At 45.1% G+C, this 24,883-nt stretch overlaps 1 protein-coding gene across 2 annotated transcripts in view; it reads right to left on the reverse strand.

Annotated features, from left to right (window-relative positions):
* The window catches only part of sema6a (sema domain, transmembrane domain (TM), and cytoplasmic domain, (semaphorin) 6A), a 55,626-nt gene extending 42,724 nt beyond the window's left edge, over window positions 1–12,902 (reverse strand). For both annotated transcript variants that reach the window (XM_076099596.1, XM_076099595.1), the window contains exons 1-3: window positions 12,551–12,902; window positions 11,630–11,747; window positions 613–673 (exon numbers count right to left, since the gene is read on the reverse strand). In XM_076099596.1, coding sequence (XP_075955711.1) covers window positions 613–673; window positions 11,630–11,747; window positions 12,551–12,650 — 279 coding nt within the window. In that variant the 5' untranslated portion in view covers window positions 12,651–12,902. The remainder of the gene's footprint in view (window positions 1–612; window positions 674–11,629; window positions 11,748–12,550) is intronic.
* Between the last annotated feature and the right edge of the window lie 11,981 nt (window positions 12,903–24,883).

Raw genomic sequence — 24,883 nt, forward strand, 5'->3', positions numbered from 1 at the left:
CTCGCCGGGGCTTTGACATTGAAGTGGATGAGGTGGAGGGTAGGCGGGTTGTTGCACACCACAACGGTCTTGTCTGAATTCTGTTGGCATGCATTACGTTGAGAGAACAAAATTATGCCGGAGAGAAGTGGTGGCATTGGAATGGAGAGTGGGTTATTACTGCTGAGGGGCCTGTGTAAATATGAGGCGCTCCTTCCTCGCCCAGATGCACCTTGTCTTCCTCGCAATCCTCCCCGCAATTCATCTCCTCTTACCCTCTGCTTTTTTTGTCCCTCTCTCTTTCCTCCCCCACTTTCTCCTCTGTCCTCCCAGCTTCCGTTACACACCCATCAGCCCTTCTTCCACTGTCCCACTGACGAGCGCGGATGACGCAGGCGGTTTGCTGGTTGATTGATTGGATAATCTTCTCAACGGGGTCAGTGCGGCGTGCTTGGCAGGCTCACGCCGGTGAGTGGTGAGTAGGACTGCTGACGGTCACACACACACACACACACACACGTGCGGCATGCACACACAAACACCTAGTGGCACCCAGGAGGCGAGTCATTAGGGGTTAGGTTGTCGATCACGCTGAGAACAACTCGTCCTCAGAGAGGCGGACGTCTCACTCACCTTACTGAAAAAGATCTCGTCACTATTGGCAGTGTCCGTGTCCACCGTGTATATGTGATCCCTGCGAGGGAGGGAGGGAGGGAGAAAGGAGGGAGAGAGAAAGGAGGGAGAGAGAGAGAGAGATGAGAAGATAAGAGTCAAGACAGCAGCAGACAGTCAAAAAAATTCAACAAACAATAAATCCATTTATTTTTCTCCCCTCTACTTTCCCCCCCTGCGGGCAGCAAACAACGTCAGAAAAAGGGGGCTTTGTATAAACTTTGTTCGAACTTCAAAAAAAATGACAATAAACAAAAGGAGGCCAGAGCTATTTGCTCTGTCAGACAGAAACAGTCAACAAAGGTTTAGAGCGCTGTGGCGCAGGCCTGGGGACAAAAGCCTCTTTGTCCACAGAGAAAGGTCCCGAGGGGGGGGGGGGGGGGGGGGGGGGGGGGTGTGTGGGAGGGGTGAGGGAGGAGGGGAAGGGCTGAGACGGGAGGTGCCAAGTCACTCAGAGCTGTTCAGGTCAATTAAGCCTAGTGTTTGAGCCACAGGAAATCTATACCAACACTCATTATGGCTCAGACAAGAAGACTTGTGTGTGCTGGGCAGTGAAATATACAGACTTCTCCTGTGTTACACGCTCCGGCCGCATAGGCTGCAGCAGGGCATATGGAAGACATAAAACCCACAAGGGTTAACTGCCTCCCCGACAGACGGGCCCGGCTGGTGGGCCTTGGTGCGTAGCTGCACCTACTTACCCCGCCGAGAATTAAGGGTGCAGACAGGCAGAGAGGGAGGGTACGGCTGTAGTAGAAGAAGGTGTGAGCGGACGAGAGACAATAAAGAGAAGGGGTGGGGGATTTACCTCGTTTCGAAGGAGCGAACCAAAGGTGACCGCGGCAAGCGATGTAACCGCTTTAATTTGTCGGAGATTAGCCGCTGAACGTGTTTTTAATCAAAGTGTGCAACAGTGGCGTCGTCAGACTCGCAGCTTAATTACGTTTCCAGCTCCCTAACCTGCGCTCAGCCAGCCTGCTCTGCCTCGCTCTCTCATTAACTAAATCTAATAAAGTCTTTGGAGGAACAGGCATCTCTGAAATGAATCCACTTATATCGCTTTCCTGGGGGCCACCGTCGTGTCCTCCAGGATAAAAAAAAAAGAAACACAGTTTACTGTACATTATCGGCTGCGACGGCCAAATTGAATAATTAATCTTGGAGAGCAGGTTGAAATTGAGCAAACGCTCAAGCGTTTCTCAGCGGGAAGAGGACACTTTTCCGGTGAGGCCAAGGGGCCGAAATCTCTGTCGGTGAAATTCGTGCTTTGTTTTGTTGTTTTGTTGTTTTTGTCACTTCTTTCCAGGTCTGCCCTAAAGTCTGTCTCATCACACAACTCTTCTACATCACGGTGTACATGGTGTACAGTCCACTGATCACGTGACTTATAGATCTGCATAGATAGTATCATTCAAACAAACATATTCAAGTTTAACGCTAGATGATAAAGAAATCTTCCACAGATATACAGATGAACATTTACATCATTTTGCATTCATGCTAAATCTAATTTGACATGCTAATCCATAAAAGGGTAAAATGTTGAATATACATCTTTAAACACAAAGCAGCGACTTCTGAATTCTTTCTGATGGTTTTCAAAGCACAGTTTATTGTTCTTTAAAAAAAAGAATTCATGTTCTATAAAATCCATTGAAATAACAAATTTCATGTAATATTCAGCCATGAAAGGAGAAAAGGAAAGGAGGAGATCATCTTCAGGTCACTGAGATGCACCGCCACATCCTTCCTACATTTAACTTCTCCCTCTCGAGCAAACGCCACACGCTGAGTGTCACCGTGCCGTCTGCCGAGATAAAAAAAACAAGTGAACTGCGCTGCGAAATGTTTTTCATTAAGGCGCTGTGGTAGCTCGACCATTTCACCACTCCGGCTAATTGATCTGGATTGAATTTCCAGGGTTCCTGAATGGCCCCCTGTTTTAGTGTTTCTTTCACCTTGCTGCCACGGTAACAGGAAACACCAACATGTGGCTACAGTAAATGTGATTATTAAAATGGCAGCTGTAATTTGTGAAAGATTACATTAAAGAAAGAAAGAAAATCCACACCAGACACATTTAAGATGTCGAAGACACATTTAACAGAAAAGAAGGATGATGGTTGATAACTGTAATGGACGATATCGTTATAATGTTCAGCTACGTCTCCTGAAGTTCACCGACTTGTTAAATGAACTTCATTTATATCTTTATAATAAAACTCAAACTTTATATTAAAAAAGACGAAGCTAAATCAAAAGCTATTAAATCAGAGGATTACTTGGCAGATTTAGTGTAATCCCGTGGGTTATTTTAAAACAAGCCCATGAGTAATATGCAATCGACTGCTCCGTGATTTTGGACAGTAACCGTCCCGGCTATGCGCCCCGTCTCCTGCCTCTCTTAGTCCCGCTGCTGACAGCGTCCTCGGGGGCCGAGGCCTTCCAGCCGCGGGGTTTATTTTGTTTTGTTTCCAGCTGAGATTAGAGCGAGCCAAGCGATGAGGCGTCCCTCAAACATCCTGACTGGAGTTGGAGAAGGACAATGGAGTGGCTGTGTCTGTGTCAACACCAGCTTTCTAAACACACACATGTGCAAGGAGACCCCCCCCCCCCCCCGTGCTGCTCTCCTTTTACCCCAACATGCTCACACAAACACACACATGCACCCTTTCCCTTCTTCACCACTGCACCTGAACTCATACTACGGCACATTCTGGTGTGTGAGTCACATCGTTACAACCTCACTGTGATGAGGAGAAGACAGAAAGCAAAGGCGCGGTCTAAGGGACTACACTGGTGGTATTGTACGTTGTAGACCATTAACTACAAATGCACTTGAGTTAACACTATTGTGGACCGTTTTCCGAGGAAACTTGAACTCTTAGAATTGATTTCCAACCCTCCAGGAAGCCAGTGATTTCCGTTTAATTAATAACCAATGAAAATCAACTGGCAGGGTTGGAACCTGCTTAAAACAAGTGATCCATTCAGAGCTGGGATCTGACATGTGACATCCAAAAAGCATTGCATTCACAAACTATTGTTACTATTGGAGTTTTTTTGTTATTGATTAATCTGCCCAGAATGTTCTTGATTAATCGTTAAATCACTTGGTTTGACTAATGTAAAAAAAAAGATTAACAAATAGTACCAAAACCCAAATATATTCCTTCTACAATCCTCACAGAAGAGAAGCTGCAACAAGATATTTTTTATTTATTTTTTTGCTTAAAAAATACCTGAAATGATTTATGAATTATCAAGAAAGTTGAACTAAAACGCAATAAGCTAAGCGGCTACTCTATAAATTGATGAATGCAGGAAACAAAAGGACATTTGGGATAACCAAACATACTGGGGGTGATGTGGAAAGTCAGATGTGAACTCATATTTACAGTCCAGTCAGATTTTGTGTGGTGTGACCAGGCCAACTGGATTTGTGCTAATGAATTAATTATGTGCTAACAAAACGTTATCATTTTAACAGACTACGCCATGTTGTTTGTACTACACCATACCCTCAGTACCATACCCTCAGTACCATACCCTCAGTACCATACCCTCAGTACCATACCCTCAGTACCATACCCTCAGTAGATCCACTGCCTCCATTGCCTGAGAACTTTTACTGTTTATACATGAGGTTGCACAGTGTTGTACGTGCACCCGATAGCAGCCAGTAGCGCTGACACAAAATACAAGCAACAAGTCTTAAGGGTATAAGTACTAATATAATCAAAGCAATAAACTAACAATGTTGATATAAAGGAAAGAAGTCGGTACACAAGTGAGCCACAACAACCTCTGACATCCTGCTGTTGCAATAAGTTGATACTAATGCCAGCCTCTGTATATATATTTGTGCCGGATGAATTGCTAAAAGTCTTCAAACCTTTGGAGAGAGAAAGTATAAAACACGTTTACAGAGTTGTGTTTTGAATGAAAACTTGTTCCAAAAGGACATGACAAAGAATAAGCAAACACACTGGAGATGATGTGAGTTTCAAGGTTTTAAAACCTTTTCTTGCTGTGACTGTTGAAAATCTGAAGAAGACAGGCCTCCTACTGACCTAGCAGCCTAAGGCCGAGGTCAGATTTCAAGACAGTTGCCCGCTGAGAATAGTTCAGACTAAACAACTGGTCTGAGTGAAAGCTGCCGTCCTGTTGGGGCAAAGCTGTTGCAAAGAGTACTGATCCGACCTAATTCTAATACGCAACGGCCTGCTTCCATTTGCACTGAGCAGCTCGGTGTGAATATGAAAATATGTGCTCTATTGTTTATTGTTTCCTAGAGTAGAATCAATTTACATTACAGATGTACATATTTACGTCTCACTTGTAAAATTATTTATGAGACTGAAAAACGTTGTAGGAGTGTTCTTCCACTTCGTTTGAGTAGTTTTTGGACTCACCCACGCATTTTAGATCAGGTAAATGCCTTTGAATAAAGTTATGTAATAACTCATGAAGTGCAGATCAAGATGATACTCTGCATTCTGTGAGTAGTTGCAAGTGCCAGTTCATTTATTCTTTTCCTCTTCGCCATTAGTTGAACTCCCTCTTTCTGTTGCCTTAGTCACAGTCACATTAATCTAGAACCAGTCAGACTGGGTCCATCAGAATGATCAGGAATTATTAGAAAGCTCTCGTCTGTATCTTGAATCCATCCACACTACGTCATATTTAAAGCCTATATTTGTTTATATCTTGATATGTCCAGTCAGAATTTATCTGGAGTGGCCAGGCCTGAAACTTGGACGCTTTCCACAAGTGACTTCATTTACCGAAATCCACCGAGGGATGTTTTTTCTGCCTGTAGCTCTCTTTCCTATCATTTCCTCACTCTCAACTGTAAACTATGAGTCAAACATGTCCTGAGGATGGCACAGTGTTTTTACGCAAAACAGAAGGGTCTACTGTTTTGCGGCCGTGCTGTGAAATTTCGAGAAAAACAACACCGTGAGATTCTGGGGAAAACGAAAATAACAGAAGCCTTTGACGAGCGAGGAGCCCAGGACATCGGTTGAGCGACGCGTTTCCCGAAACTCAGCGACAAAAACTGTGTGAGTGGGGCGGAAGGTATGCAAATATCCTCTTGGACACAATCATTGAGTCACTGTAAAAGGATGAGCCCAGACAGAGAGAAAGGGCTGAATGGTCAGAGGCAAGACAGTGGACCAACTGAGCGCGGGCGAGAGTGTGAGATGGAGTGGCATAGAAGGTCTCCGTCGGACATGACATGTAGCCATGCGTGGCCACCACAACAACTGGGCCTTTGTGTGGAAGAATGTCGTTTTCATAACAGCGCATTTCTTCCGCGGTGACGGCCGGCCCGGCCTGGTCCGTCTGCTGGGCCTTTGTCAAACTATCTTGGGAGAAATAGAGAAGGAACGAGATTAGCATGCAGCCCGCACCTTTGGCCATGCACCGCCCCTCTTTTTCTGCAAGCTAAATGCCTGCACGTCCGCCCTCCTCTCCACCTCCCGCCACCCCTCTTTGCCCATATTCCTCTCTCTACATAACTGGATCACGGGCGGTATGAGGAGGGTCCATTGTGCATTGTTTTTGGCTTTCTCCTGGTTCAAATCCTCTTCACAAAGTGGATTGGGGGGGTGGGGGACCGGGGAAGCCAGCAGGCACCTTCGGGCTGTGTGTGGGGGGGAGGGGGCGGTTCTGAATGGGCTGAGGGCACCGAGGGGCCCTCACTGATGCGGTGGCATGAAATACAACAAGCCAGAGTTCACTCACCCCCCCGAGCTGAGGCAGGTTGTTCTTTTCGAAGGTTGAGGTTCTCATTACGGGTTTTCTACATCCTCTCCGCATCTCCTTTTTGTGACTGTGTGTATGCGAGTGGATGTGTGTTTATGTGTGTGTGTCTGGGTCAGTGGGGTGAGGTGCATGTTTTCAGCTTGCACACTTAGTTAGGCGCAGTTAGGCAGGCATGCATACCATCTGCATAAAAGATGTGCTTTATTTTACATTTATCGATTGAATTTCGTTCAGTGGTCTCAAAAAATATTTGAACACATCTCCAGGCGAGAAAATACGGGAATTTACCATTCATGCCATCCAGTTAACTTAATAACATAAATTGTGCTAATGAATTAATTATGTGCACACCAACTGAGAGAACATGCCCTTAATCAATATTCCTAACACATTAACATAATGTCCAGTTAATTAATACACAGATCCACAGATCAGATACAACAACATGTAACTCTAGTTCTTGCCGTTATAATCACTTGTACTAATTGGAGAACCTCAATTACTATTTCCAGGCTCTGTATATTTTTGCCGGACGAATTGCTAAAACTTAAAAAGTATTATACATATTTTTCAGAGTAACGTTTTTAACGGAAACTTAGTTCCAACTTGTAATTCAGGTGATTGCGACCGCTGGAGCGGCAAGCTTTTGTTTCAGAGTGTGGACGTGGCTGGATGTCGCTGGTGCTGCGAGCAGAGGGAGAGGAGGCAACCGTGTAATCCCAGTCATTAGTGGGTTTTAACAGGATTTGGTGCTGCTACAATAATGGAGACTCTAGTGGCCTCCGCTGCGAGACCTAAAAAGACCCGACAGGGAAGAACCGTGGCCACAGAGGCACGACTGTTCCAGAGGACTCGACGGAGGGAAGGTAATCTCGATTTTTGAGCCTGTATGTGTGTGCGAGCGTCTTTGTGTGGATGTTTGTGTCTCTGTGTGAGTGCAGCCACAAATTTTGGGTCCTGCACTCTCACACTGATCTTTTCCTGTCTCACACTGTCCCCCCCCCCAACACACACACACACACACACTCTATCTCTGGTTCCCATGCTTCCCAGCCTCATAGAGGGGTGTACACAGAGTGCAGCTGGTGTTACCATGGTGAAAGCCGACTGAGGGCCGAGAATGGCGACTATGCCCTGCATGTGGAGAGACCTGGGGCATGCTCGCTAGGCAGGCTATACAGTAACACATTCACACACACACACACACACACACATGCGCAATTACGTATGGAGTGTCTCTTCTCCTCGTGTGCTCAAAGGGAAATTCTAGTTCCATACAACCTTGGTTTTCATCGAGTCTATACTTGCCGTATAGTTTTTTTTTATAGTATTACCAATATTTCAGGTGTGCTCACCTTCGGCTCTACCTCCAAATAAAGTGGTCGAGATGATCTGATAAAACTGTTGGCTCGTTTACAACCTGTCTGACTGCCTGACTGCTCGACTCTTGCCCCCTCAGGCTCTGTGTCCCCACCAATCTTACTTAATCTTACCTTGGTGAGTACAATGTCACCCTAACTGATAGAAATCAGTTACAAACTACAGAAACATGACCCACTTTGGAGTTTTGGCCTCTTCAGTCGATATTCAAAAAAATAGTCTGACTCTAAAAATCTAAAACTCAAAGTCATGGCTTGCTGTGGCTACATCTACACACCCACACTCAAGTGCACACTCACACAGAGATATATATGTTTTCAGAGATCAGAATGATAAATCCCCCCATTGCACTTTGATAAATTCCCCCTGAATGCCCAACATAGTGTATCCTGACCGTGAAATATGGACTGCTGGGGCAGGAATCCTCCTGCGTCCATCTCTCACTGCATCAAAAACACTTTATTGCTTTTACCGAAACGTGACTCTGCTGCTAAACACCTCCAAACATGCATGACGGCAGGGACCCACATAAAGCACCGAGCTCGTGCGTGGAGAGGCTTTTATGTTCATCGCCCGCACTTTAATACAAATCATGTCTCAGTTTGTCGTGGATAATGTGCGGCTGATTGCCACCATAAAAATAAAAAACGAAACAGTAGCTGAACATGAGCCGACTGAGCTGAATCTCATGTTCATCTTTGACTTCACAAACAAAACCCCTCTTACCACGGTTTCAGAAGTGTTTTCTCTGTGTGAGACTGCATCTGTGCGGAGAGCGATTCTGTTATGCATCCCTCTTCTTAAGAGCAGAGATATTTGATGAAAAGTGAAAGAATCCAATGCCTGTCTTGTTAAAACTGAACAAACAAGAGGCCTTTTGATCGCCTGCATATGAAAAGACAGCTGTCTGATCAGGCTGTGCTGTTCCTCTGGATAATGCACCTGATGGAAACTGAGTCATGGAATAAGATTCATAATATTAAGGGCCGAAACTAGTCGTGCATTGAATTCATAATCAACGCTCAATATGTGCGAGTCTAAGAGGGCTAATGATATTTTACACATATTGAACAAGCTACGACCTCATCAACAGGAGCCATTCTCTGCAATGGCTGCCCACATATAAATTGCTGAACACAGCACTGCAAAGAGAGCGTCTGATTCTACCAAATCAATACATTGCATTCAAGGCTCAAACCCGAGGATGAATTATCAATCACTGCATCTGTTGAGTTCCTCCCTTGCCAAAGACTTGCCTCTTTCCCTCTGTGGATTAAGCCACTTTTGTCTATTTACAATTTCATCAGTTGCTATGTTTGTATGCATCTCACAGCTTAAAACTCTTGTGATTTGATTGCCAGCGACCAAACAGGAGCCAAAAGGGACTTAATACACTGAGCAGCCATTCAGAAAACAGGCTGAAACAGTGTTGAGCTTTGGACCGCGTTCACAGTGGCCATCTGCAAGCTGCCGCGCACCAAGAACTGAGGCTCACTGGTCTAGAGGCATGATGGCAAAGCTGTGAGATGCTGGCCCCAGAATAAACAAGTCATTTGATTGGACAACAGTCATAAAAGCAACTATTGATGTTGCCTAGTTTTTCTCTCTCCCTGCAGCTTTGTTGGTTGTTTCGTAGCTTGAGACTTGCCAGGGTTGACTGTTGGCCCGCTCTCACATTGATTTCTGAAGTGCTGATTGTCTCCTCTGTTTGCCTTAAACTGCTTTGTCATTCAACTTGTACATGTCTCCATCGATATCTTGTTAGTGACGATGGATCTTTGTGCGCTGGCTGTCGTTTGTGCGTCCATGTTATTGACTCCAACATCCTTCTCTATGTCCGGATCAATGGCGGCCGTCCGGCTCGGTCTGATCTCGGGCAGCCGTTCCAGTTATTCGGGGGGGCCACATACCTCGGGCCATGTGTCAGCATTCCCGTCTGCTTTGAGCAAGTATGCACGAGTGAGAGCGACGCACCAGGTGACCTCGCACGTGCACACACAACTCACTGCAGGCACGAGCACGCGCTGTAGTATCCACGCCAACAGGCGCACCAACACGTGTTCGTTCATCCCCAAAGTACCTCCACAGGCACACATGTCACACTCAAGAAATTACTTTTAAATCCATGCGACAACTGGTCGGCATACTAAAGCGGGCAACACACACCCTCTCTCTCACACACACATACACTCACACTTACAAACAGTCGCAAACACACCCCTCCAATAAACCCTCTGTCTCATTTCCCTCCTATACCCCTCAGGCCCCTGACACCCCATGTGGAGCAGGTGGGCGACAGGCAGACCAAAGTCTCTGGCACCACACACACACACACACACACACACACACACACACACACACACACACACACACACACACACACACACACACACACACACACACACACACACACACACACACACACACACAGGCTCACTCGTTCGCTCTGTTGCCTTCTCCACTCTCCACACACCTCCTCTTAATGACCACAGATACGTCAAAAAGCTCTGCCACTTAAAGCAGCGGCCTCCCTCAGCCACTTAATTTGACGTGCTTGGGAGGAAAACAAAGAAAGACCCCTATTGTGGCTTTTAACAGTATCCAATCAAGCCTGCCACTCAATTAGCCATGGACGGCACAGAACAAACAGAGAAGGATCCAATTTATTAAGGCCGCTTCAGTGCCGCCGTAACGTTATACTGCAGACACATTCAGGAACCGCATCCAAGGCAAACCTGCCTGTTGATGCTTTGTACATGAAGCTGACTGTCTTTATAGACCGCTCACTTTGCCATGAACATGTCTAAAATAACAATGACAAGAGAGAAGACAGAATCAATATCGGTTTTCTCCGTGTCTCCAGGTGGTGTAATTGAGCTATATTATCTCTGAGAGATGAGTCACACAAAATTAAAGAAGAGCAGGTGAAAAACACATTGACGGATAGACACGAGGCGATAAAGGCAGGTGACAAACAAGGGGGGGAAAAAAACAGCCTGGCAGTAAAACAAAGAGTTTTTGTTGGAATCGATTTGTGAGAGCACCCATGCTGCCAACAAATAAAGGGCTCAAAACGTCTGTATTTGAACTGTTACTGTTTATCGACAACACAGAAGGTGCATTAAGGCTGTCTGGATGGTGCATCAAGATCCTAAATGTGGATTATATCAACTCCAAAGTCTTTTCTTTGAAATGAGTGTTTAATTCATCTGTAGTTTTCATCCGTACACGTGCATGTGTGTGTGTCTGTTTGCGTGAGTTTGTGCGTCCGCCTGGGTGTTTCACAAAAACAGGCCACAAGTCTGCAGAGACGTCGTACGAGGTAAAAGGGGTTCTGGCAGACTGCAAGCCCAAAATAGAAAACAACAAAGAGGTAATGAAAGAAAAAAAGACCAGACTGCAAAATGCTTCAAAGTCTCAGCATTTTGCTCCCAATGAGTCCCTCCTGATCCCAAAAATATTTAAAAGAAAAGAGCACAGCAAGTTCAGTTGGATAGCTCAACTACAGCCCTCAGCCATCGTCAAGTTAAAACAGGATCACATGTTCACTATCCTCAACTGGCAACAATTGATAAGAATCGTTCATAGCTGCAACTTCAATCAGCAGCTGTAATATGAGAGGGGGTGATGACGGATTTAATAATCCTGGTGGACCCACACTCGCTCAGTTTAATTAATCATAATCTACAGCGGCCTGCACGTTCATTCCATAAAGACAAGCAGTCAAGCTCTATTTCGAACGTCTTCTTGAATTGACGTCTCTCTCTGTCCGAAAACAGCAACAGTATCTCTTTGCTGTGGACAAAATCTAGCAATGATCACCCACCTGGCAGCGATGTATAACGTCCTGTTCATGATTATGATGAGCTGGATGTCCAGTTTGTGCCGCTGCGTGTTGTTCCTGCCAGGTTTGTGGCCTACAAACGCCGGGTACTGCTTTGTGTCTGCAAGGAGAGGACAAAAATGAAAGCCCTGCCTGTGTAGCATTTATAACTGCAGTAACTGTAGGACAGTAATAACACTTTGCCAAGCCTCTCATGGGTTTTAGGGTCAAATGTCAATCCGTGTGTTTTAGCTTGAAGAAAACGCCACCACAAGTGTTGGCAGAGCTTCTCCTCTGACCATAAATTGTAGGCTGAAACTGTGCTGCACTGTACCATGCAATCGTTCTATTGTTGGTGGCTTTGGATGAAAGCTCTTGGTTTGAACAAACACTCTGAGAGAGGAGCAGGTCTCCTGGACAGCAGCGCTAAGTGCAGCGACAGTCCCAGAGAGGGTATAGGACGGTGCAGGACACACGGAGAAACAGAGGAAACAATGGCCGTATCTTTTATAGCCTGCAACAGCGTCTATGCTATCACACACAGCATTAGGAGCCCAACAGAAAAATAGCGGATTATCCTTTGATGTCGGGTGGGCTCCGTTTCAAATGCTGCTTTAAGTCCTTCATTTCAGTGTGTGTGGAGGGCCTATCCTTGGGCGCCAAATTACACTCCATGCCACCAAAAGTGCATTCAGTGCAGGGGGAGGCGGGGGTGGCAGAGGAAGCAAGGGTTGAGAGGGACGTGGAGGAGCGAAAGGATAGAGCAAGTGAGAGAGATACCGAGGAGGGGGATTTGCAAGAGGAAGACAAAGGGGGAGAGGGAAAAGAGTGCTGGGAGAGAGCGAGGGAGGACTTTGCAATGAGAGGAGGGACAGTGCACGAGAAAAGAAAGACAGAAAAGTGAAGAGAGAAAGATGAACTTACAGTTGCCGTGTGAGATGCTGATAGGCTCGCTGTCCTCAGGGAAGCCCGCCCCGGCTATGTGCAGTAGCGTGAAGTAGAGTAACAAGGCCTCTGACCTCATGGTCGCACCAACGCTGCCGCCGCTGCTGCTGCTGCTGCTGGTGCTGCTGGTCCTCTGCTACAGATCTACCTCAGCCTGCACAAAAAGAGACAGAAGCGGTGGACAAGGAGGAGATGGAGAGGGATGAAGGGAAAGGGATGGGGGGAAGGCGGGAAGAAAAAGAAAAAAAAACAAAGTTTGTCAAACAAATCTGTTTTCACCTGAATGCCTCCTCAATTACTTTCCCTCCGCGGTTCCTGCATTCTTTGTGTGAAACAAAGAAACGCAGAAGCTGGGGGGGGGGCAGAAAAAATAAAGGATTTAGCCACACAAATTCAAGTCCACCTGAATTAGCTGTCTGTGCGTTTTGCACGGCCCGTTGCAATCTGTCAGAGATATATTTATATATGCATTTTCGATGACTCAAGTGAGGCGAGTTGCAAGCGAAACCGAAATAATTGGATAAGGGAGGTAATATGCGTCATAGATCGATGTCAGGCAGAGGAGGTCTCTGTGCCTCTCTCTCACTGTGTGTGACAGGGTCTTAGTGAAGTGGGAGAGCTCTTGTTGAGATTAACCCTCCTGTAAAGTATCAGCGGTACCTGGAGATGGAGCCGGGTGGCGAGGCAAGTGCCTAATTTGCCCACTTGTCAGTCTCCTAGAAGGGGTAGCAATCCCACATCCCAACTCCTAAAAGCAGATGAGTATCGCGGGCGAAATCGGTGCATCAGTATGGCCTGTTAAACTCTCCACTTTTCCACAGCTTTGGTTTAAGATCCACCAGCGGGCTCGTACTTTATTTTCTTTCCTCTCTATCTCATTTCTCATTGTGCTTGGTCTGCACCTTTAACACCAACTGTTGACTCTCTATTCTCACTCAATAAGCCTGACGCTGCCTGGGAAAGAAAAAAGAACACCTAGATCTGATTGATTATTTACCTTTAAAACACAATGTGCTCAACAAGCTAATTTGCTAATGTAATGTACATGAGCCAACTGAGGTGGTTTTTATTGCAGGTGCCCTACATTGTGTTGATCTAATGTCTCCATTTCACAAACCATGGCAACGGAGCTTTTCCTACTGCGGTTTGAGGCAACAAATTACACCCATAAATCATCCGAGACAATTATTGCGTCTGTAATCTAATCAAGAATAAAGCATTTCATTTGCATAAAGCACTTCTTTTTTTTTCTTGCTTTTTTCCCCACAGTTGAAGCTGCAGGGGTGAGATGTTGCCGGGTAGATAGAGTGAGGGATGCTTCGAGGATGAAGAATTGAATAAAATAGTCGATTTCATTTGCTTCAGTCTGATAAAAGTTGTTTATCCCACGCTGTATTTTCATTCGCTATTGTATGACGGAGGGGGGAACACACAGGGGGGGAGGAAGGAGGGAGAAAGAGAGAGAGAGAGAGAGAGAGAGAGAGGGGGAATTACTTTCTCTTTTCTTTGTCATGTCTCCCTCTCTCTCTCCATGCTCCTGTGAATCTCATTCAGGAGAGGAATGAAAACACTATTCACTGGGAGAATCACTTTAACACTGAGGAGAATACCAATACTAAAGCCTGGAAACGACCTTGATCTCACAAGCCGCTCCTCCCTCCTTCCTCGCTCCTTGGCCTCCTATCCTTACACTGTTTTATGTCTTGCATTGCACTCTATATTTTACGAGAGAAAAAGAAAAAAAAATACTCAAATGGATTTTCCCTCACCCTCAACCTTTATCACACGGCGAAGGTTGACCGAGCAACCCTTGCGCTGTGTCTTCCAACTGCAAAATGTCTTTTTCTTCCTTCTGTACTTCTGTACTAAAATCCTCCGCTGAGGGACTGAAATGTGTTCTTCTCCTCAATCTTGACCCCGGAAGTCCCTTTTCAGTAATTGACTGATTGATGAGCAGGAAGTGGCACGAGGCAGAGAGGTTTAGCCCCGAGGGAGCGACCACAGTGAATGACGGATGGAGGTTGCAGCAAGGCAACAACATGTGATCTGTGCTGGAGTCTAATCATTCTGTAATTATATTTTCCAGATATGACTTGCTTATGTCAGAATCAAACGTGAAAACAACTATGAGGTGCTGTGCATGCTGCTGCATCATTGAAATGAACCTCAAGGGATTGATTGTGCTCCTCCATCTTTCTCAATGGGGCGTAATAGAATGTTAAAAACTGTTAGCCGAACCATCTCACACTGCCTCCTGCGATACACAAAGCAAATTGAGCGCAAAATGACTTAAGTGAAACTCTGAAGCCTTCCAGTGGGCCCTTTCGCTATTCCAGCTGCCACACATGGGTAACAGGAGGGAGCGAGAAGCAGTCTTTACCGAATTACGCTCTTTTTTTGTGGAAGAGCAAATTGCTCCCTCGTGTGTGACTGTGTGTGTTGAATCCTGATCTAAAATGCTACTTTTTATACAGCACCGTAGACCATATGTTTAAATGCGCACACAAACTGAGAACATCAGCATGCGGGAATCAAAGCTTAGACATGTGCTCAAACTTTACAGTAAAAAAAAAAAACACACACACACTTGCGCAGGTGGAAGTGTGTGGATTTCCTCTCTTGTAAAAGCTGTCCTTGAAAAAGCAAACCAAAGAGAAGACATAACGAGTAACACGGAGCCCTGTGCCTCCTCCTCAGGCTTTTAATAGATAACATTTTGAGAACCTTAGCTGCTATTCCCTTAAACCTCCCAAACACTCTCAGTGATAAAGTAGCTGGTTGTGTGTGTGCGTGTGTGTGTGTATGTTTGTGTACGTGTATGTGTGTATGTGAATTAGAAAGGGGTGAGTTAATCAAGCTGGATGCTGGCAGGAGGCTACCAGCAGGTAATAAAAACACAAGGACCCCCCAGGATCCCTCTACATACCCATGCCATCTTATGAGTAACTACACACACACCTCAGTCATCTTGCATCCTTGCAAGAAGCAAAATTCACACAGCTAAGACCGGAAAACATGACAAAAACACATAAAAGTCACTTTCTCTTAATAGACGGAGCAGCCCCACAGGGGCAATCGCCCCAAACTGCATTAGTTTGAACAATAAACACATTATCAGGCCTAATGATGTCATTACTGCTGCGGCATCAACATGTTAGCTGTGGCTACCGGGAGCTTAAACACACACACACTAACACACTTTTGTTAAGGTCAGCCACGGTGGCCTTCAGGTGAGGAAAAGGAAGGAAACGTTACTGACGTTTAGTTTGTCTTGTTAAGTGCGCCAGCAAACGGAAAAACAGGGTTTCAGACACACGTAATCAAGCTTGGTTAGGGCAGATTTTCCCAACATGCACACTCGCACACAGCTGGTTAATCTTAAGAAGGTCCCAGTCATTCATTTCCTGAAGGCCCCCCGCAGTGCAAGCCATCAGAGTGCTCAATGAAGTGAGAGACTGCCATTTAGTTACATCAGAGCAGACCTGTTGATGATAGGCCGATGCTTCTGAATGTGTTTAGGAGCCGTCCTCGGGAGAAAAGGCCACTGTGTCAGTTGTTTAAGCAAACGCCTCCAAAACATCATATGTTTACGCTCGTGACAAAAGCCCTCCGGCGGCCTCGTCTGTCAGGAGGGGAAGGAGGAAGTATTGTAACGCTGTTGCAGAGCCACAAACAGCTGTTCTTTACTGAACGCTAACCAAGTCGTCTTTTGTACATAAACCTAACCAAACCTTAACCATAGTGGTGTAAGATCAGATAACGGTTTTATGCTTTTAAACGGTAATTTAACGGTTTTGTTAAATGATGTCCATTGGTGTCAGATCTGATCATAGACTGTATATAAGAATCTTGGTTTTTGGCCGTCGCCAACTTGTTTTCTTGCAACCAGAGGTGATGGGAGAGGGTGGAGCTTGATACAACCAAACATTGAATAAGACATTTATTTTTGACCAAAAATGTTCCAATTAACTTTCATGAACTGAAAACACTCTGTCATAGGTTTAAAGTTGTATTAGACAAAAACACGGACAATTTCCTGACTGGACGACGCTGTGGTGGTGACCTGTCAATCACAAGGTAGCCACGCCCTAAAGCATACCCTGCTTTATGGTCTATTTGACTCTAAATGGACCATAATTTACTAAATGAACATCATGCTGTATTGAAGAAGACTTGAAACTTGAGATTGAGACCATAAACTCATGTTTACAATGTTTACTGAGGGAATAAATCAAGAGAGAAGTAGAGTCATTTTCTCATAGACTTCTATACAATCAGACGTATTTTTTGTAACCAGAGGAGTCGCTCCCTGAAGGCCATTAGAGAGAATTAAGTTTAAGGCACTTCAGCATTGGGTGGTTACAAACAACTTGGAGGACTTCTTTTGTGTTTGTATTTATTTGTGTGTTCCTCACTGCTGGCTTCATGTCAATCAGTGTACTTGAGTCCTTGTCACATATTCTGAATAGCTGCTATCAGTGGCTTTACATAGCGCAGCTGTACGGAATAGTTGACCTGTTGGGTAAGGACACACATTGGTTGAATGTTCTGTCTTCAGACATTGACGCTGTGTTGTGTCTCAACAACTTTCTCTCAACTTTTTTAGAGTCATTGTCATTACTGAGAGTAAAAGAGATTTGTCTTCACGCACTCGGGTTTTTGATCATGTCTGGAGGAAGTGTTCAATATGAAGGTAGTAGCAGCTTCTTATAAATGCTGTCTGACAGCTTTGATGCGAGCACAGCCTGCTTGTGTTTATATTTGTCAGTCTGGTTAATGTCCACAGATTGGTGCTGAAGGGTTTACGGATGACAGGAATGCCAAAGCGAAGGGGTGGCTTACGTGTCTGTAACTGTGGCCAGTCACCACATGTGGGGGAGGCGGTGCTATTTGTATCTTTTGTTGGAATTTTTGGAAAATGTGTCCGAGTGCCAGAAAGAGTATTTGTGTTTTTGCATCCGTTCATGAATTGTGTGCAGTAATAAAAGTGTTGGCTTTGACCAAACTATGAGGGAACATATTTGTCTTTGTTACTCACGATGAGCCACAGACACCACCGTCAACACAACCACACAACAACATGTTCTGTGGACGATTCAAATGTTGTTTCCGGAAAGTAATTTACGAAACCCTGCGAGTAATTCAAGTCATCTGCATTGTGAATGGGTGGATGTAAAAGAGCTCAAAACCTGGACAAACAAAATGAACCAGAGATGAGCCTGAGATGAGTAGGAAAAATCATATCTGACAGAGAGGCGTGGTTGGCCTGTGTGTTGCTTTTTCCAGTTGCTTTTCATGATTGCTGGAACTGAATAAATGCCAAAGTGATTTTACAGGTGGATGAATAACAGCGGGGGAATTTCCAGCCACTTCAGAAGTTTCTGCTGTGCGAAACAACTCGCACAGCGTTATGCGCGGGTGTGAACACAACATCCGCGGCACCAGACCACGCTAAAAGCATACACTTTTACAACTCCGCTACATGAATGCCAAATTGCTAAACCAAGAGATTCAGGAAATCGTCCATAGTAACACCTGTTCACGTGCAGGCTGGAAGAAAACAGTGTTTAGGGCGAGGTGTAAAAGTAGAAGAGAAAAAATATGTTTAGAAAGACAGCCAGCTGAGAATAATGCATTGATCCACCATATGGGATAAAAAAAATGGAACACATCCAACCACCTAGGGCTCCCTAATGGGGAAGATACTCTGGCAGGTGTTTACACTTGTCAACCCTGGCCTGATAAATCAGAGAGAAAAGACAGGAGGAGCTCTCTGCCTGAACCCAGGAGGCCATGATAAGAGGAGGGAATAGAGAGGGAGGAACCTGTCTGTGTTTTTTTGAAACAAGAGCCAAACCAGCATCCAATATACACACACACACACTCAGATGCTCGCTCCAACAAGTCGTCCTTAAGCTATTATGTGAAGAAGAAAAAAAAGCATGCTGGTGTTTTTTCCTTTTTCCTCCCCCATTTTTAGTCCCTTAGATGTTGCTTTCAAATGCATATCTGTATGGGCGCAATCCATCATGGTTTGATTATTAAAAGACAATGAAGTGGACATGAATAAGGCACCCTGTCGCTGTAGGCCCTTGTTGAAACAGAGGCCCAAATGCAAGAAAGTCTCTCTTTAAAGAGGTGACGGATTGATTCTGGAAGCGGGCCAAAGACGACTCAAAAAGACGAGAGGGATCGAGGGACAGAAGAGCGGCGAGAGAACAGAGGCAAAGCGCCAACTTGGAAGAACTGCAACCAAACAAAGAGATTCAGTGACTGGAGATAAGCTGCTATCTTTATAACTCTGCCTCTGTGATCTAAAAGCCATTAGGCCTGGACATGCCTCTGTACTTCTTAATCATTAAAAACAATTATCTATCGCAAAGCAACGGATATCCTTTCTCGGGATGTGTGGAGGACACTCTTTGTAGCAAATTACCATAGATTTATAAATAAGGACAAAGTTAAATGAAATTATACAAGAAGAGGAAAGGAAAGGAAAAGAAAGGACAGGAAGGATGGGAGAAGTGGAGAGGAAAAAACAGAAAAGAAAAGGAAAAGATAGCCAAGTGGAGACGGGAAGAGGAGGGGAGGTTGATGGGTGTTCTCTGTCTGAGAATGATCCAAAGTAAACTGACATCACACCCCCGCCACCAGCAAAAATCATCCGAGGAGAAAGATGAGAGGAGATAACTACCTACGACTCGCTACATTGTTTTTAAAAAGTAGGTCAAGAACTTAGGCTGCTGGGGCGGCTCTCCAAATGACTCTGGAAAACCTCTAACAGCTAAAAGGTTCAGCACGAGTCAAACAATATGTCACGTAGTGTTTCTGGCTTCAGGCACGACCAAGGAGTACTCAACGTATTAAAATGAATAATAACGGGAGATTGAATGCATTTATAACAACACCATATTCTTGAATATGATGTTGTTTGGTCATTCAGTCGTTGGATCCACCATTCTAATCAAGACTGAAACATCTCAACAGGTTTTTGATAAATCGCCATAGAACTTTGTGAGATTTATGGTCCTAAGAGGATGAACCCTACTGGCTTTGGTTAACTCCTGACTCTTCTCGATAGCACCAAAACGAGGTTGACGTTTCTGGTTTTTGGTGAAATGTTTCGACAACCGCTGAATGGGTTGCCATGATAATTTGTAATCCCTTAACTTTCCATTTACGTCAAACATCGGCATGTTAGCATTGCCATTGTGAGCCTGTTGGCATGCTGACGTTAGCATTTAGCTCAAAGCACTGCAGTGCCAACCTCACATAGCCAAACTAGCATGGCTGTAGCCTGTTTACTCCACCAGGCCCACATGGCCATTTGAGCTCTGCATTCCCCTCACTACTTAATTAAAGACTTAATGAAAACAGATCTAGCAAAGAAGAAAAAGTGCTCTTTTACTTTGTCTGGGAAAAAAAGCATCTGCGAATCAAAACAAGCTCCCACTCTGTGACACACATTCAACTCACATCCCACACACACACACACACACACACACAGCTGGTGCTTAAGAGACCCCCCCCCCCCCCCCACCACCACCACCACCACTAAAAAAAAGAATGAGGTTACGCATTTGAATATCAGAACCTCTCCCAGGCCTGTCAATCATCGCTCCCGATGATACAAGCGGGGCAACTTAATCAATCTGGACCCAGCTGATACAGAGCTGTGTGGGCAAAGCAAGGAAAATTGCTGCTGATAAGGACATGCTTGGTAGCACATGGCCTTCGCCGTCTCTCCCTTTGATCCAATTATCTCTTTGGTCTGATGATACAGTCCTCCGCCTGCCTCTCTTATTGTTTGACATCGCCCTGTTTATCCCTTTTCACTTCTTCATGTACCTCGTCACACAAGGCCACACTTTTGTCAATCCATAGAGGAGCTGGTCATTCTGTGCAAAGGCCATACGCCTGGTGTTGAGTTTGACCCTGGTCAAAAGAGCAGTGGGAGCTGCAGGATGCAAACTGAGACTCAGTGTTTCTCCCGAGGTGCCGGAGAGAAGACACAGCAGTAAAAAAAAAAAAAGAAAGAAAGAAAATGGCAGAATGTCACTGAGCTAAATGCCACATTAACTCCACACAGTGAGAGAGAGAGATGGTGGAATGACTGAAGCTCAGCGCCCCGTGGAGCAGCGATGGGGGTGTTGAAACTGTCACACGGCGTAATGCACATTCTACTTGGAAACTCACTTTACGGAGGCCGACTGCGGGGCCCCTTCAGGCGACGCTGCGCCACGCCACGCTGTGCTTAGTCACGATACAGACCTGGGACTCCCAGCCTGCGAGGTTGCCGAGTCAAGTAACGCTTTAAATTAGGCTGCCCGGGGTTGAAAACATAACACAATATGGTTTAGAAACGTGTGTCCGGCACAGGAGTAACTAAACGCAGTGGCAGACCAGACTTCAAGGGGTTAAGCACATCCTCCTCAGGCTCTCGTCCTCAGTAAACATCGGCTAAGCCATCAGCTGGGAGAAGCATAACAGAGAATTCCATTTCTGTGGGTCTCTGGTTAAGTATTTCCAAATCCAAAATGCATGAGCCCTGAAATGATTTTTTTATGTCATTTCTAGAGGGGGGGGGGGGGGGGGGGGGAAATGGGAAGAAGAGAAAGCTTGATAGACTCGCAGCAATTCATGCACAAGTACTTTGAGTCCTAGCAGAAATTAGATTGCTATTTAGAGTGTGAGAGAAGCAGCTGAGGGACACTGTGTTCCTGGGGTCATTTTCCCACAAATAAAAGAGGATGCGCAATCAATAAAACAATAGCTGTCTGGTACAAGAGTTACTGATGGATACAAACCCTTTTCCTCCACAGACCCGGACTGTAAATGAGAAAAGTCTCAAAGTCAATATTAAACGGCGTCTCACTAAATGTTTTCCACTATGGATATAACAGGCTCAAGGAGATTTGGAGAAAAGAAATGGATTTAAATATATATATATATTTTTTTTTAATTTATCCTCGCAGGACTTTGTCTCAGCAGCCATAAAGCTATAATCAACACAGCATGTATGTACGAAGGCATGCAAATCATATGCATCAGTATCTGTAACCGACGTGACCTCTGGTTCTTGGACAGAGGCAGAGAGACCTTGATGATAAAATAGCGCCTGTGTTTAACCTTGTGCTGCGGTACGACTCAAAAAAATGTGAAGACATCTGGCAAAGGAGTCTAAATGCCTCAAAGAATTTACTTTCCAATGTCAAGACTATTTCTATATATACATGCAGTTTTTTTGGCATGTGCTTCAGCACTCAGTGATGCAGCTGTTATTTGTTGTGTTCTTTTCTTCTCCTCGCAGCAAAACTGGAAAAAGCAGACACAGGATATAAGCGGGTGGCCTGCAGGGACCGAAATAAGAGGTGTGATGGTTTTCTGTCGTCGTATCCATCTGGTGCAGTTTTCACATCTCGCAGCCTCCTGCCTCCTCATAATAGGTGTGCTTCAGAGTTTTACAAGGTGTGATACAATCTCTATCTGTGCCTCATTGTGTGCCTAATGCCATCCTCTCTGCTGCTGCTGCTGCTCAGCGAGCTTTGCGAGCATTTCCGTTACTGCACCATCAGCGGTGTAACACTGCGGACAGCATGCTGGAGACAGCAGTTATACGTCCTTGTGACCAAAAAAAGAAGTAAAAAGCCATTAAAATGCCACGTTACCTCATAAATAACACATGATATCACATCTGTTTCAGTCATAAAGTCGGCAACTGTCGCATGATTTCATTTGCCACAGGAATCGCCATCAAAGAAAAATCATTTCAGCTCTGTTAATGGCATTTTTGTTGTTGTTGTTGAGCTCCCAGCTCATTTGATGCAGGTTCCATTATGCTAAGTGATTGAGTCTGTGTCCCCGCTGATAACTGGCTAGCTGGCCTTCCGTTCCACAGCGACGGGCCTATCGGATCTGACCAAGCATGATGCTAATCTCCATCAAGGTAATGTGCTGTCCAAGGGTCAGGAGAGAGCAGAGCACACCACGAGCACATGCTGTCTTAGTCACTCTCTCTGTCTCTCGTTGTCTGTCTCTGTTCCTTATTCACTTCTCTGTACATTACGTTTACTCTTTCTCTTCCTGCTCTCCGCTGGCCCTGCCCTCCCTGCACATAAACATCACATACATCTTCAGAAATGGAATAAAACCACATCCCGCAGACTCCGTTTCTCCCCATTTCCCTCTATGACAGGACATATATTTATTCATAACGGAGGTCGGAACAAGCAAAACACAATTACGTTCCGTGTTGGCTCTTGATGTTGTGATACTGATAACAGAGTATCTTGTTTAATGTTAGTGCATCATATCCAATAGCATTATGAATCATCTCCGATAAAACCGGGACATTCAATCCCACCGCAGCGCGAGGCCACGGCCGCTGACTGACAACGCATTGTGCCACAGTAGCTGTTGTGTTGCCAACGTACGGAGTGAATGTGTCTGAATGTTGTTATCTCCACCGACCATATTGTAGGAGCGATGCGGCTCACATCCAGCTCTGAACTAATGAATGAGATGAGAATGCTCGGGCAGGCAGATTATTGAGACGCCCCGCTAATGTGCAAAAACAAAATGTACGAAAAGAAAATGTATTACACAGTGTGGTATGGCCTATTGCAAACAGACGTTGCCGGTCCGCAGTGGAGCGGTGATTGTCGTTACCATTACGGTTATGTCAGAAGATGAGGTACAATATGAGAAGCACAGCGATCAACACGGGAAATACTTTTTAAAGGCTGCCAGTAAATCCCACTGCGGCAGGAGAGATGCGGAAATCAGGGGTAAGTAGGCAGAGATTTCGGAAAAAAATGAGTATTTCAAAGGCACACAACAGAAGTGATATAAGCATGCAATCCCTCAGGAAACCAACGTCTCAGTCTATAAACCTGATTAGAGCCAAGCCAATCAGTGCAATTAGACCAGTTGTGTCACTACACCCACACTAGCACGTCTGTCGCTTGCTGGCCGTAAGACACTTCTCATGGCAACAGGAACACATCACTAGCTACAGGAAAGCCCTCATCCAGTGAAGTCAAACAGACGAGTTGAAATCCTTCTCCTACCCTGCGTTAAATTATGAAGCAAACCACCTTTTCCTAACTAAAAGGCCACAAGTACATTTAAAGGTTGCAAAATAAATTCCCAAAAGCTATCCATCTGTTGAAAGTAAAGCAATGTCTGCTGTACAATCGCGCCAAGTGCAAGCAACAGCCATAAATAATCAAATAACATCTATATGCAAGATGCTCAACGCATCGACTACAAATCCTACTTAGCAGCGGAGGCTAATTACACATTAACATTTTAACTTGGAGCCTGCAAACAAAATCCCTTGAGGGTTGTACGTACATTGGGCTGGATTATTAGTTAACCTCATTTAACTCAAGATGTGTTTACGGCTGCTGTGCAGACAGCACTGAGGGTATCTAACTATCTACACTGCAACAAAAAGTTAGAAATAGGAAGCAATTCTTTTCTTTTTCAAATGTCAAAGAAGTCATTTGCATGACTTGAACCGTGAGTTGATAAACACCGAATGGCAGGTTTACATAATGAGCTTTGCAGTGCCACAAGAGAGGCACATTCTTTATAATGAGACCACAAAATCAATACGGTGGAGCAGCTCTGCAGCACCGCCGGTTCATTTATGCAGCCGTGTAAGAGACAGCCCCGGGATAAAAGCGAATGGAGTAAAAGATGTTGTGTGATCAGCATAGGGAAGAGAAACACAATCCTCCCGATGTTCCTCCTGTTGCTGCCTACTGTAAGTGATGTAACGGTAATGCAAGTGCCCACAGCGCTTTCACCGCTTAGCTGGTTGGGAAGCATGAGCAGAAAAAAAAGAAGTGCACATGCTAATTGCAAATGTAACAGCGTGCGACGACTAAGATGACGTTTTTCCTTAAGGGAGGTCCTTCAGATAGAGAAATGAAGGAGGACAGATATATAAGACACGCAGGACAGATGTGAAAACGAGGAGAATCCGACCAAGCTGTTTGAGACTGACGTGTTTCTCATATGCACAGCAATTAACTCTGTCATTACGGTGTAGAGTTTCAAAGAACAGCGGTTACGCTTCAGAGACTCCCAGAATATCACCTGCTGGCGGAGAACAGAGTGAAATTACATCCAAATCACATCCTTTGCATTTCATAAGCGTTAGAATGTGTAGAACATAATTGACATCGGTGTTGAAATGTATTTCAAGTGTCACCTGAAGACTTCTACAAGTTACAAGATCCTTCTCTGCGTCTAACCCACTCGGCTCTGCCGTTCCACAGGAAAGCCTGTGTCTCTGTCTCTGTC

The sequence above is a fragment of the Anarhichas minor genome, unplaced genomic scaffold (assembly GCF_050575085.1).
Source record: "Anarhichas minor isolate MPS153535 unplaced genomic scaffold, ASM5057508v1 ptg000025l, whole genome shotgun sequence".
Taxonomy (NCBI): domain Eukaryota; kingdom Metazoa; phylum Chordata; class Actinopteri; order Perciformes; family Anarhichadidae; genus Anarhichas; species Anarhichas minor.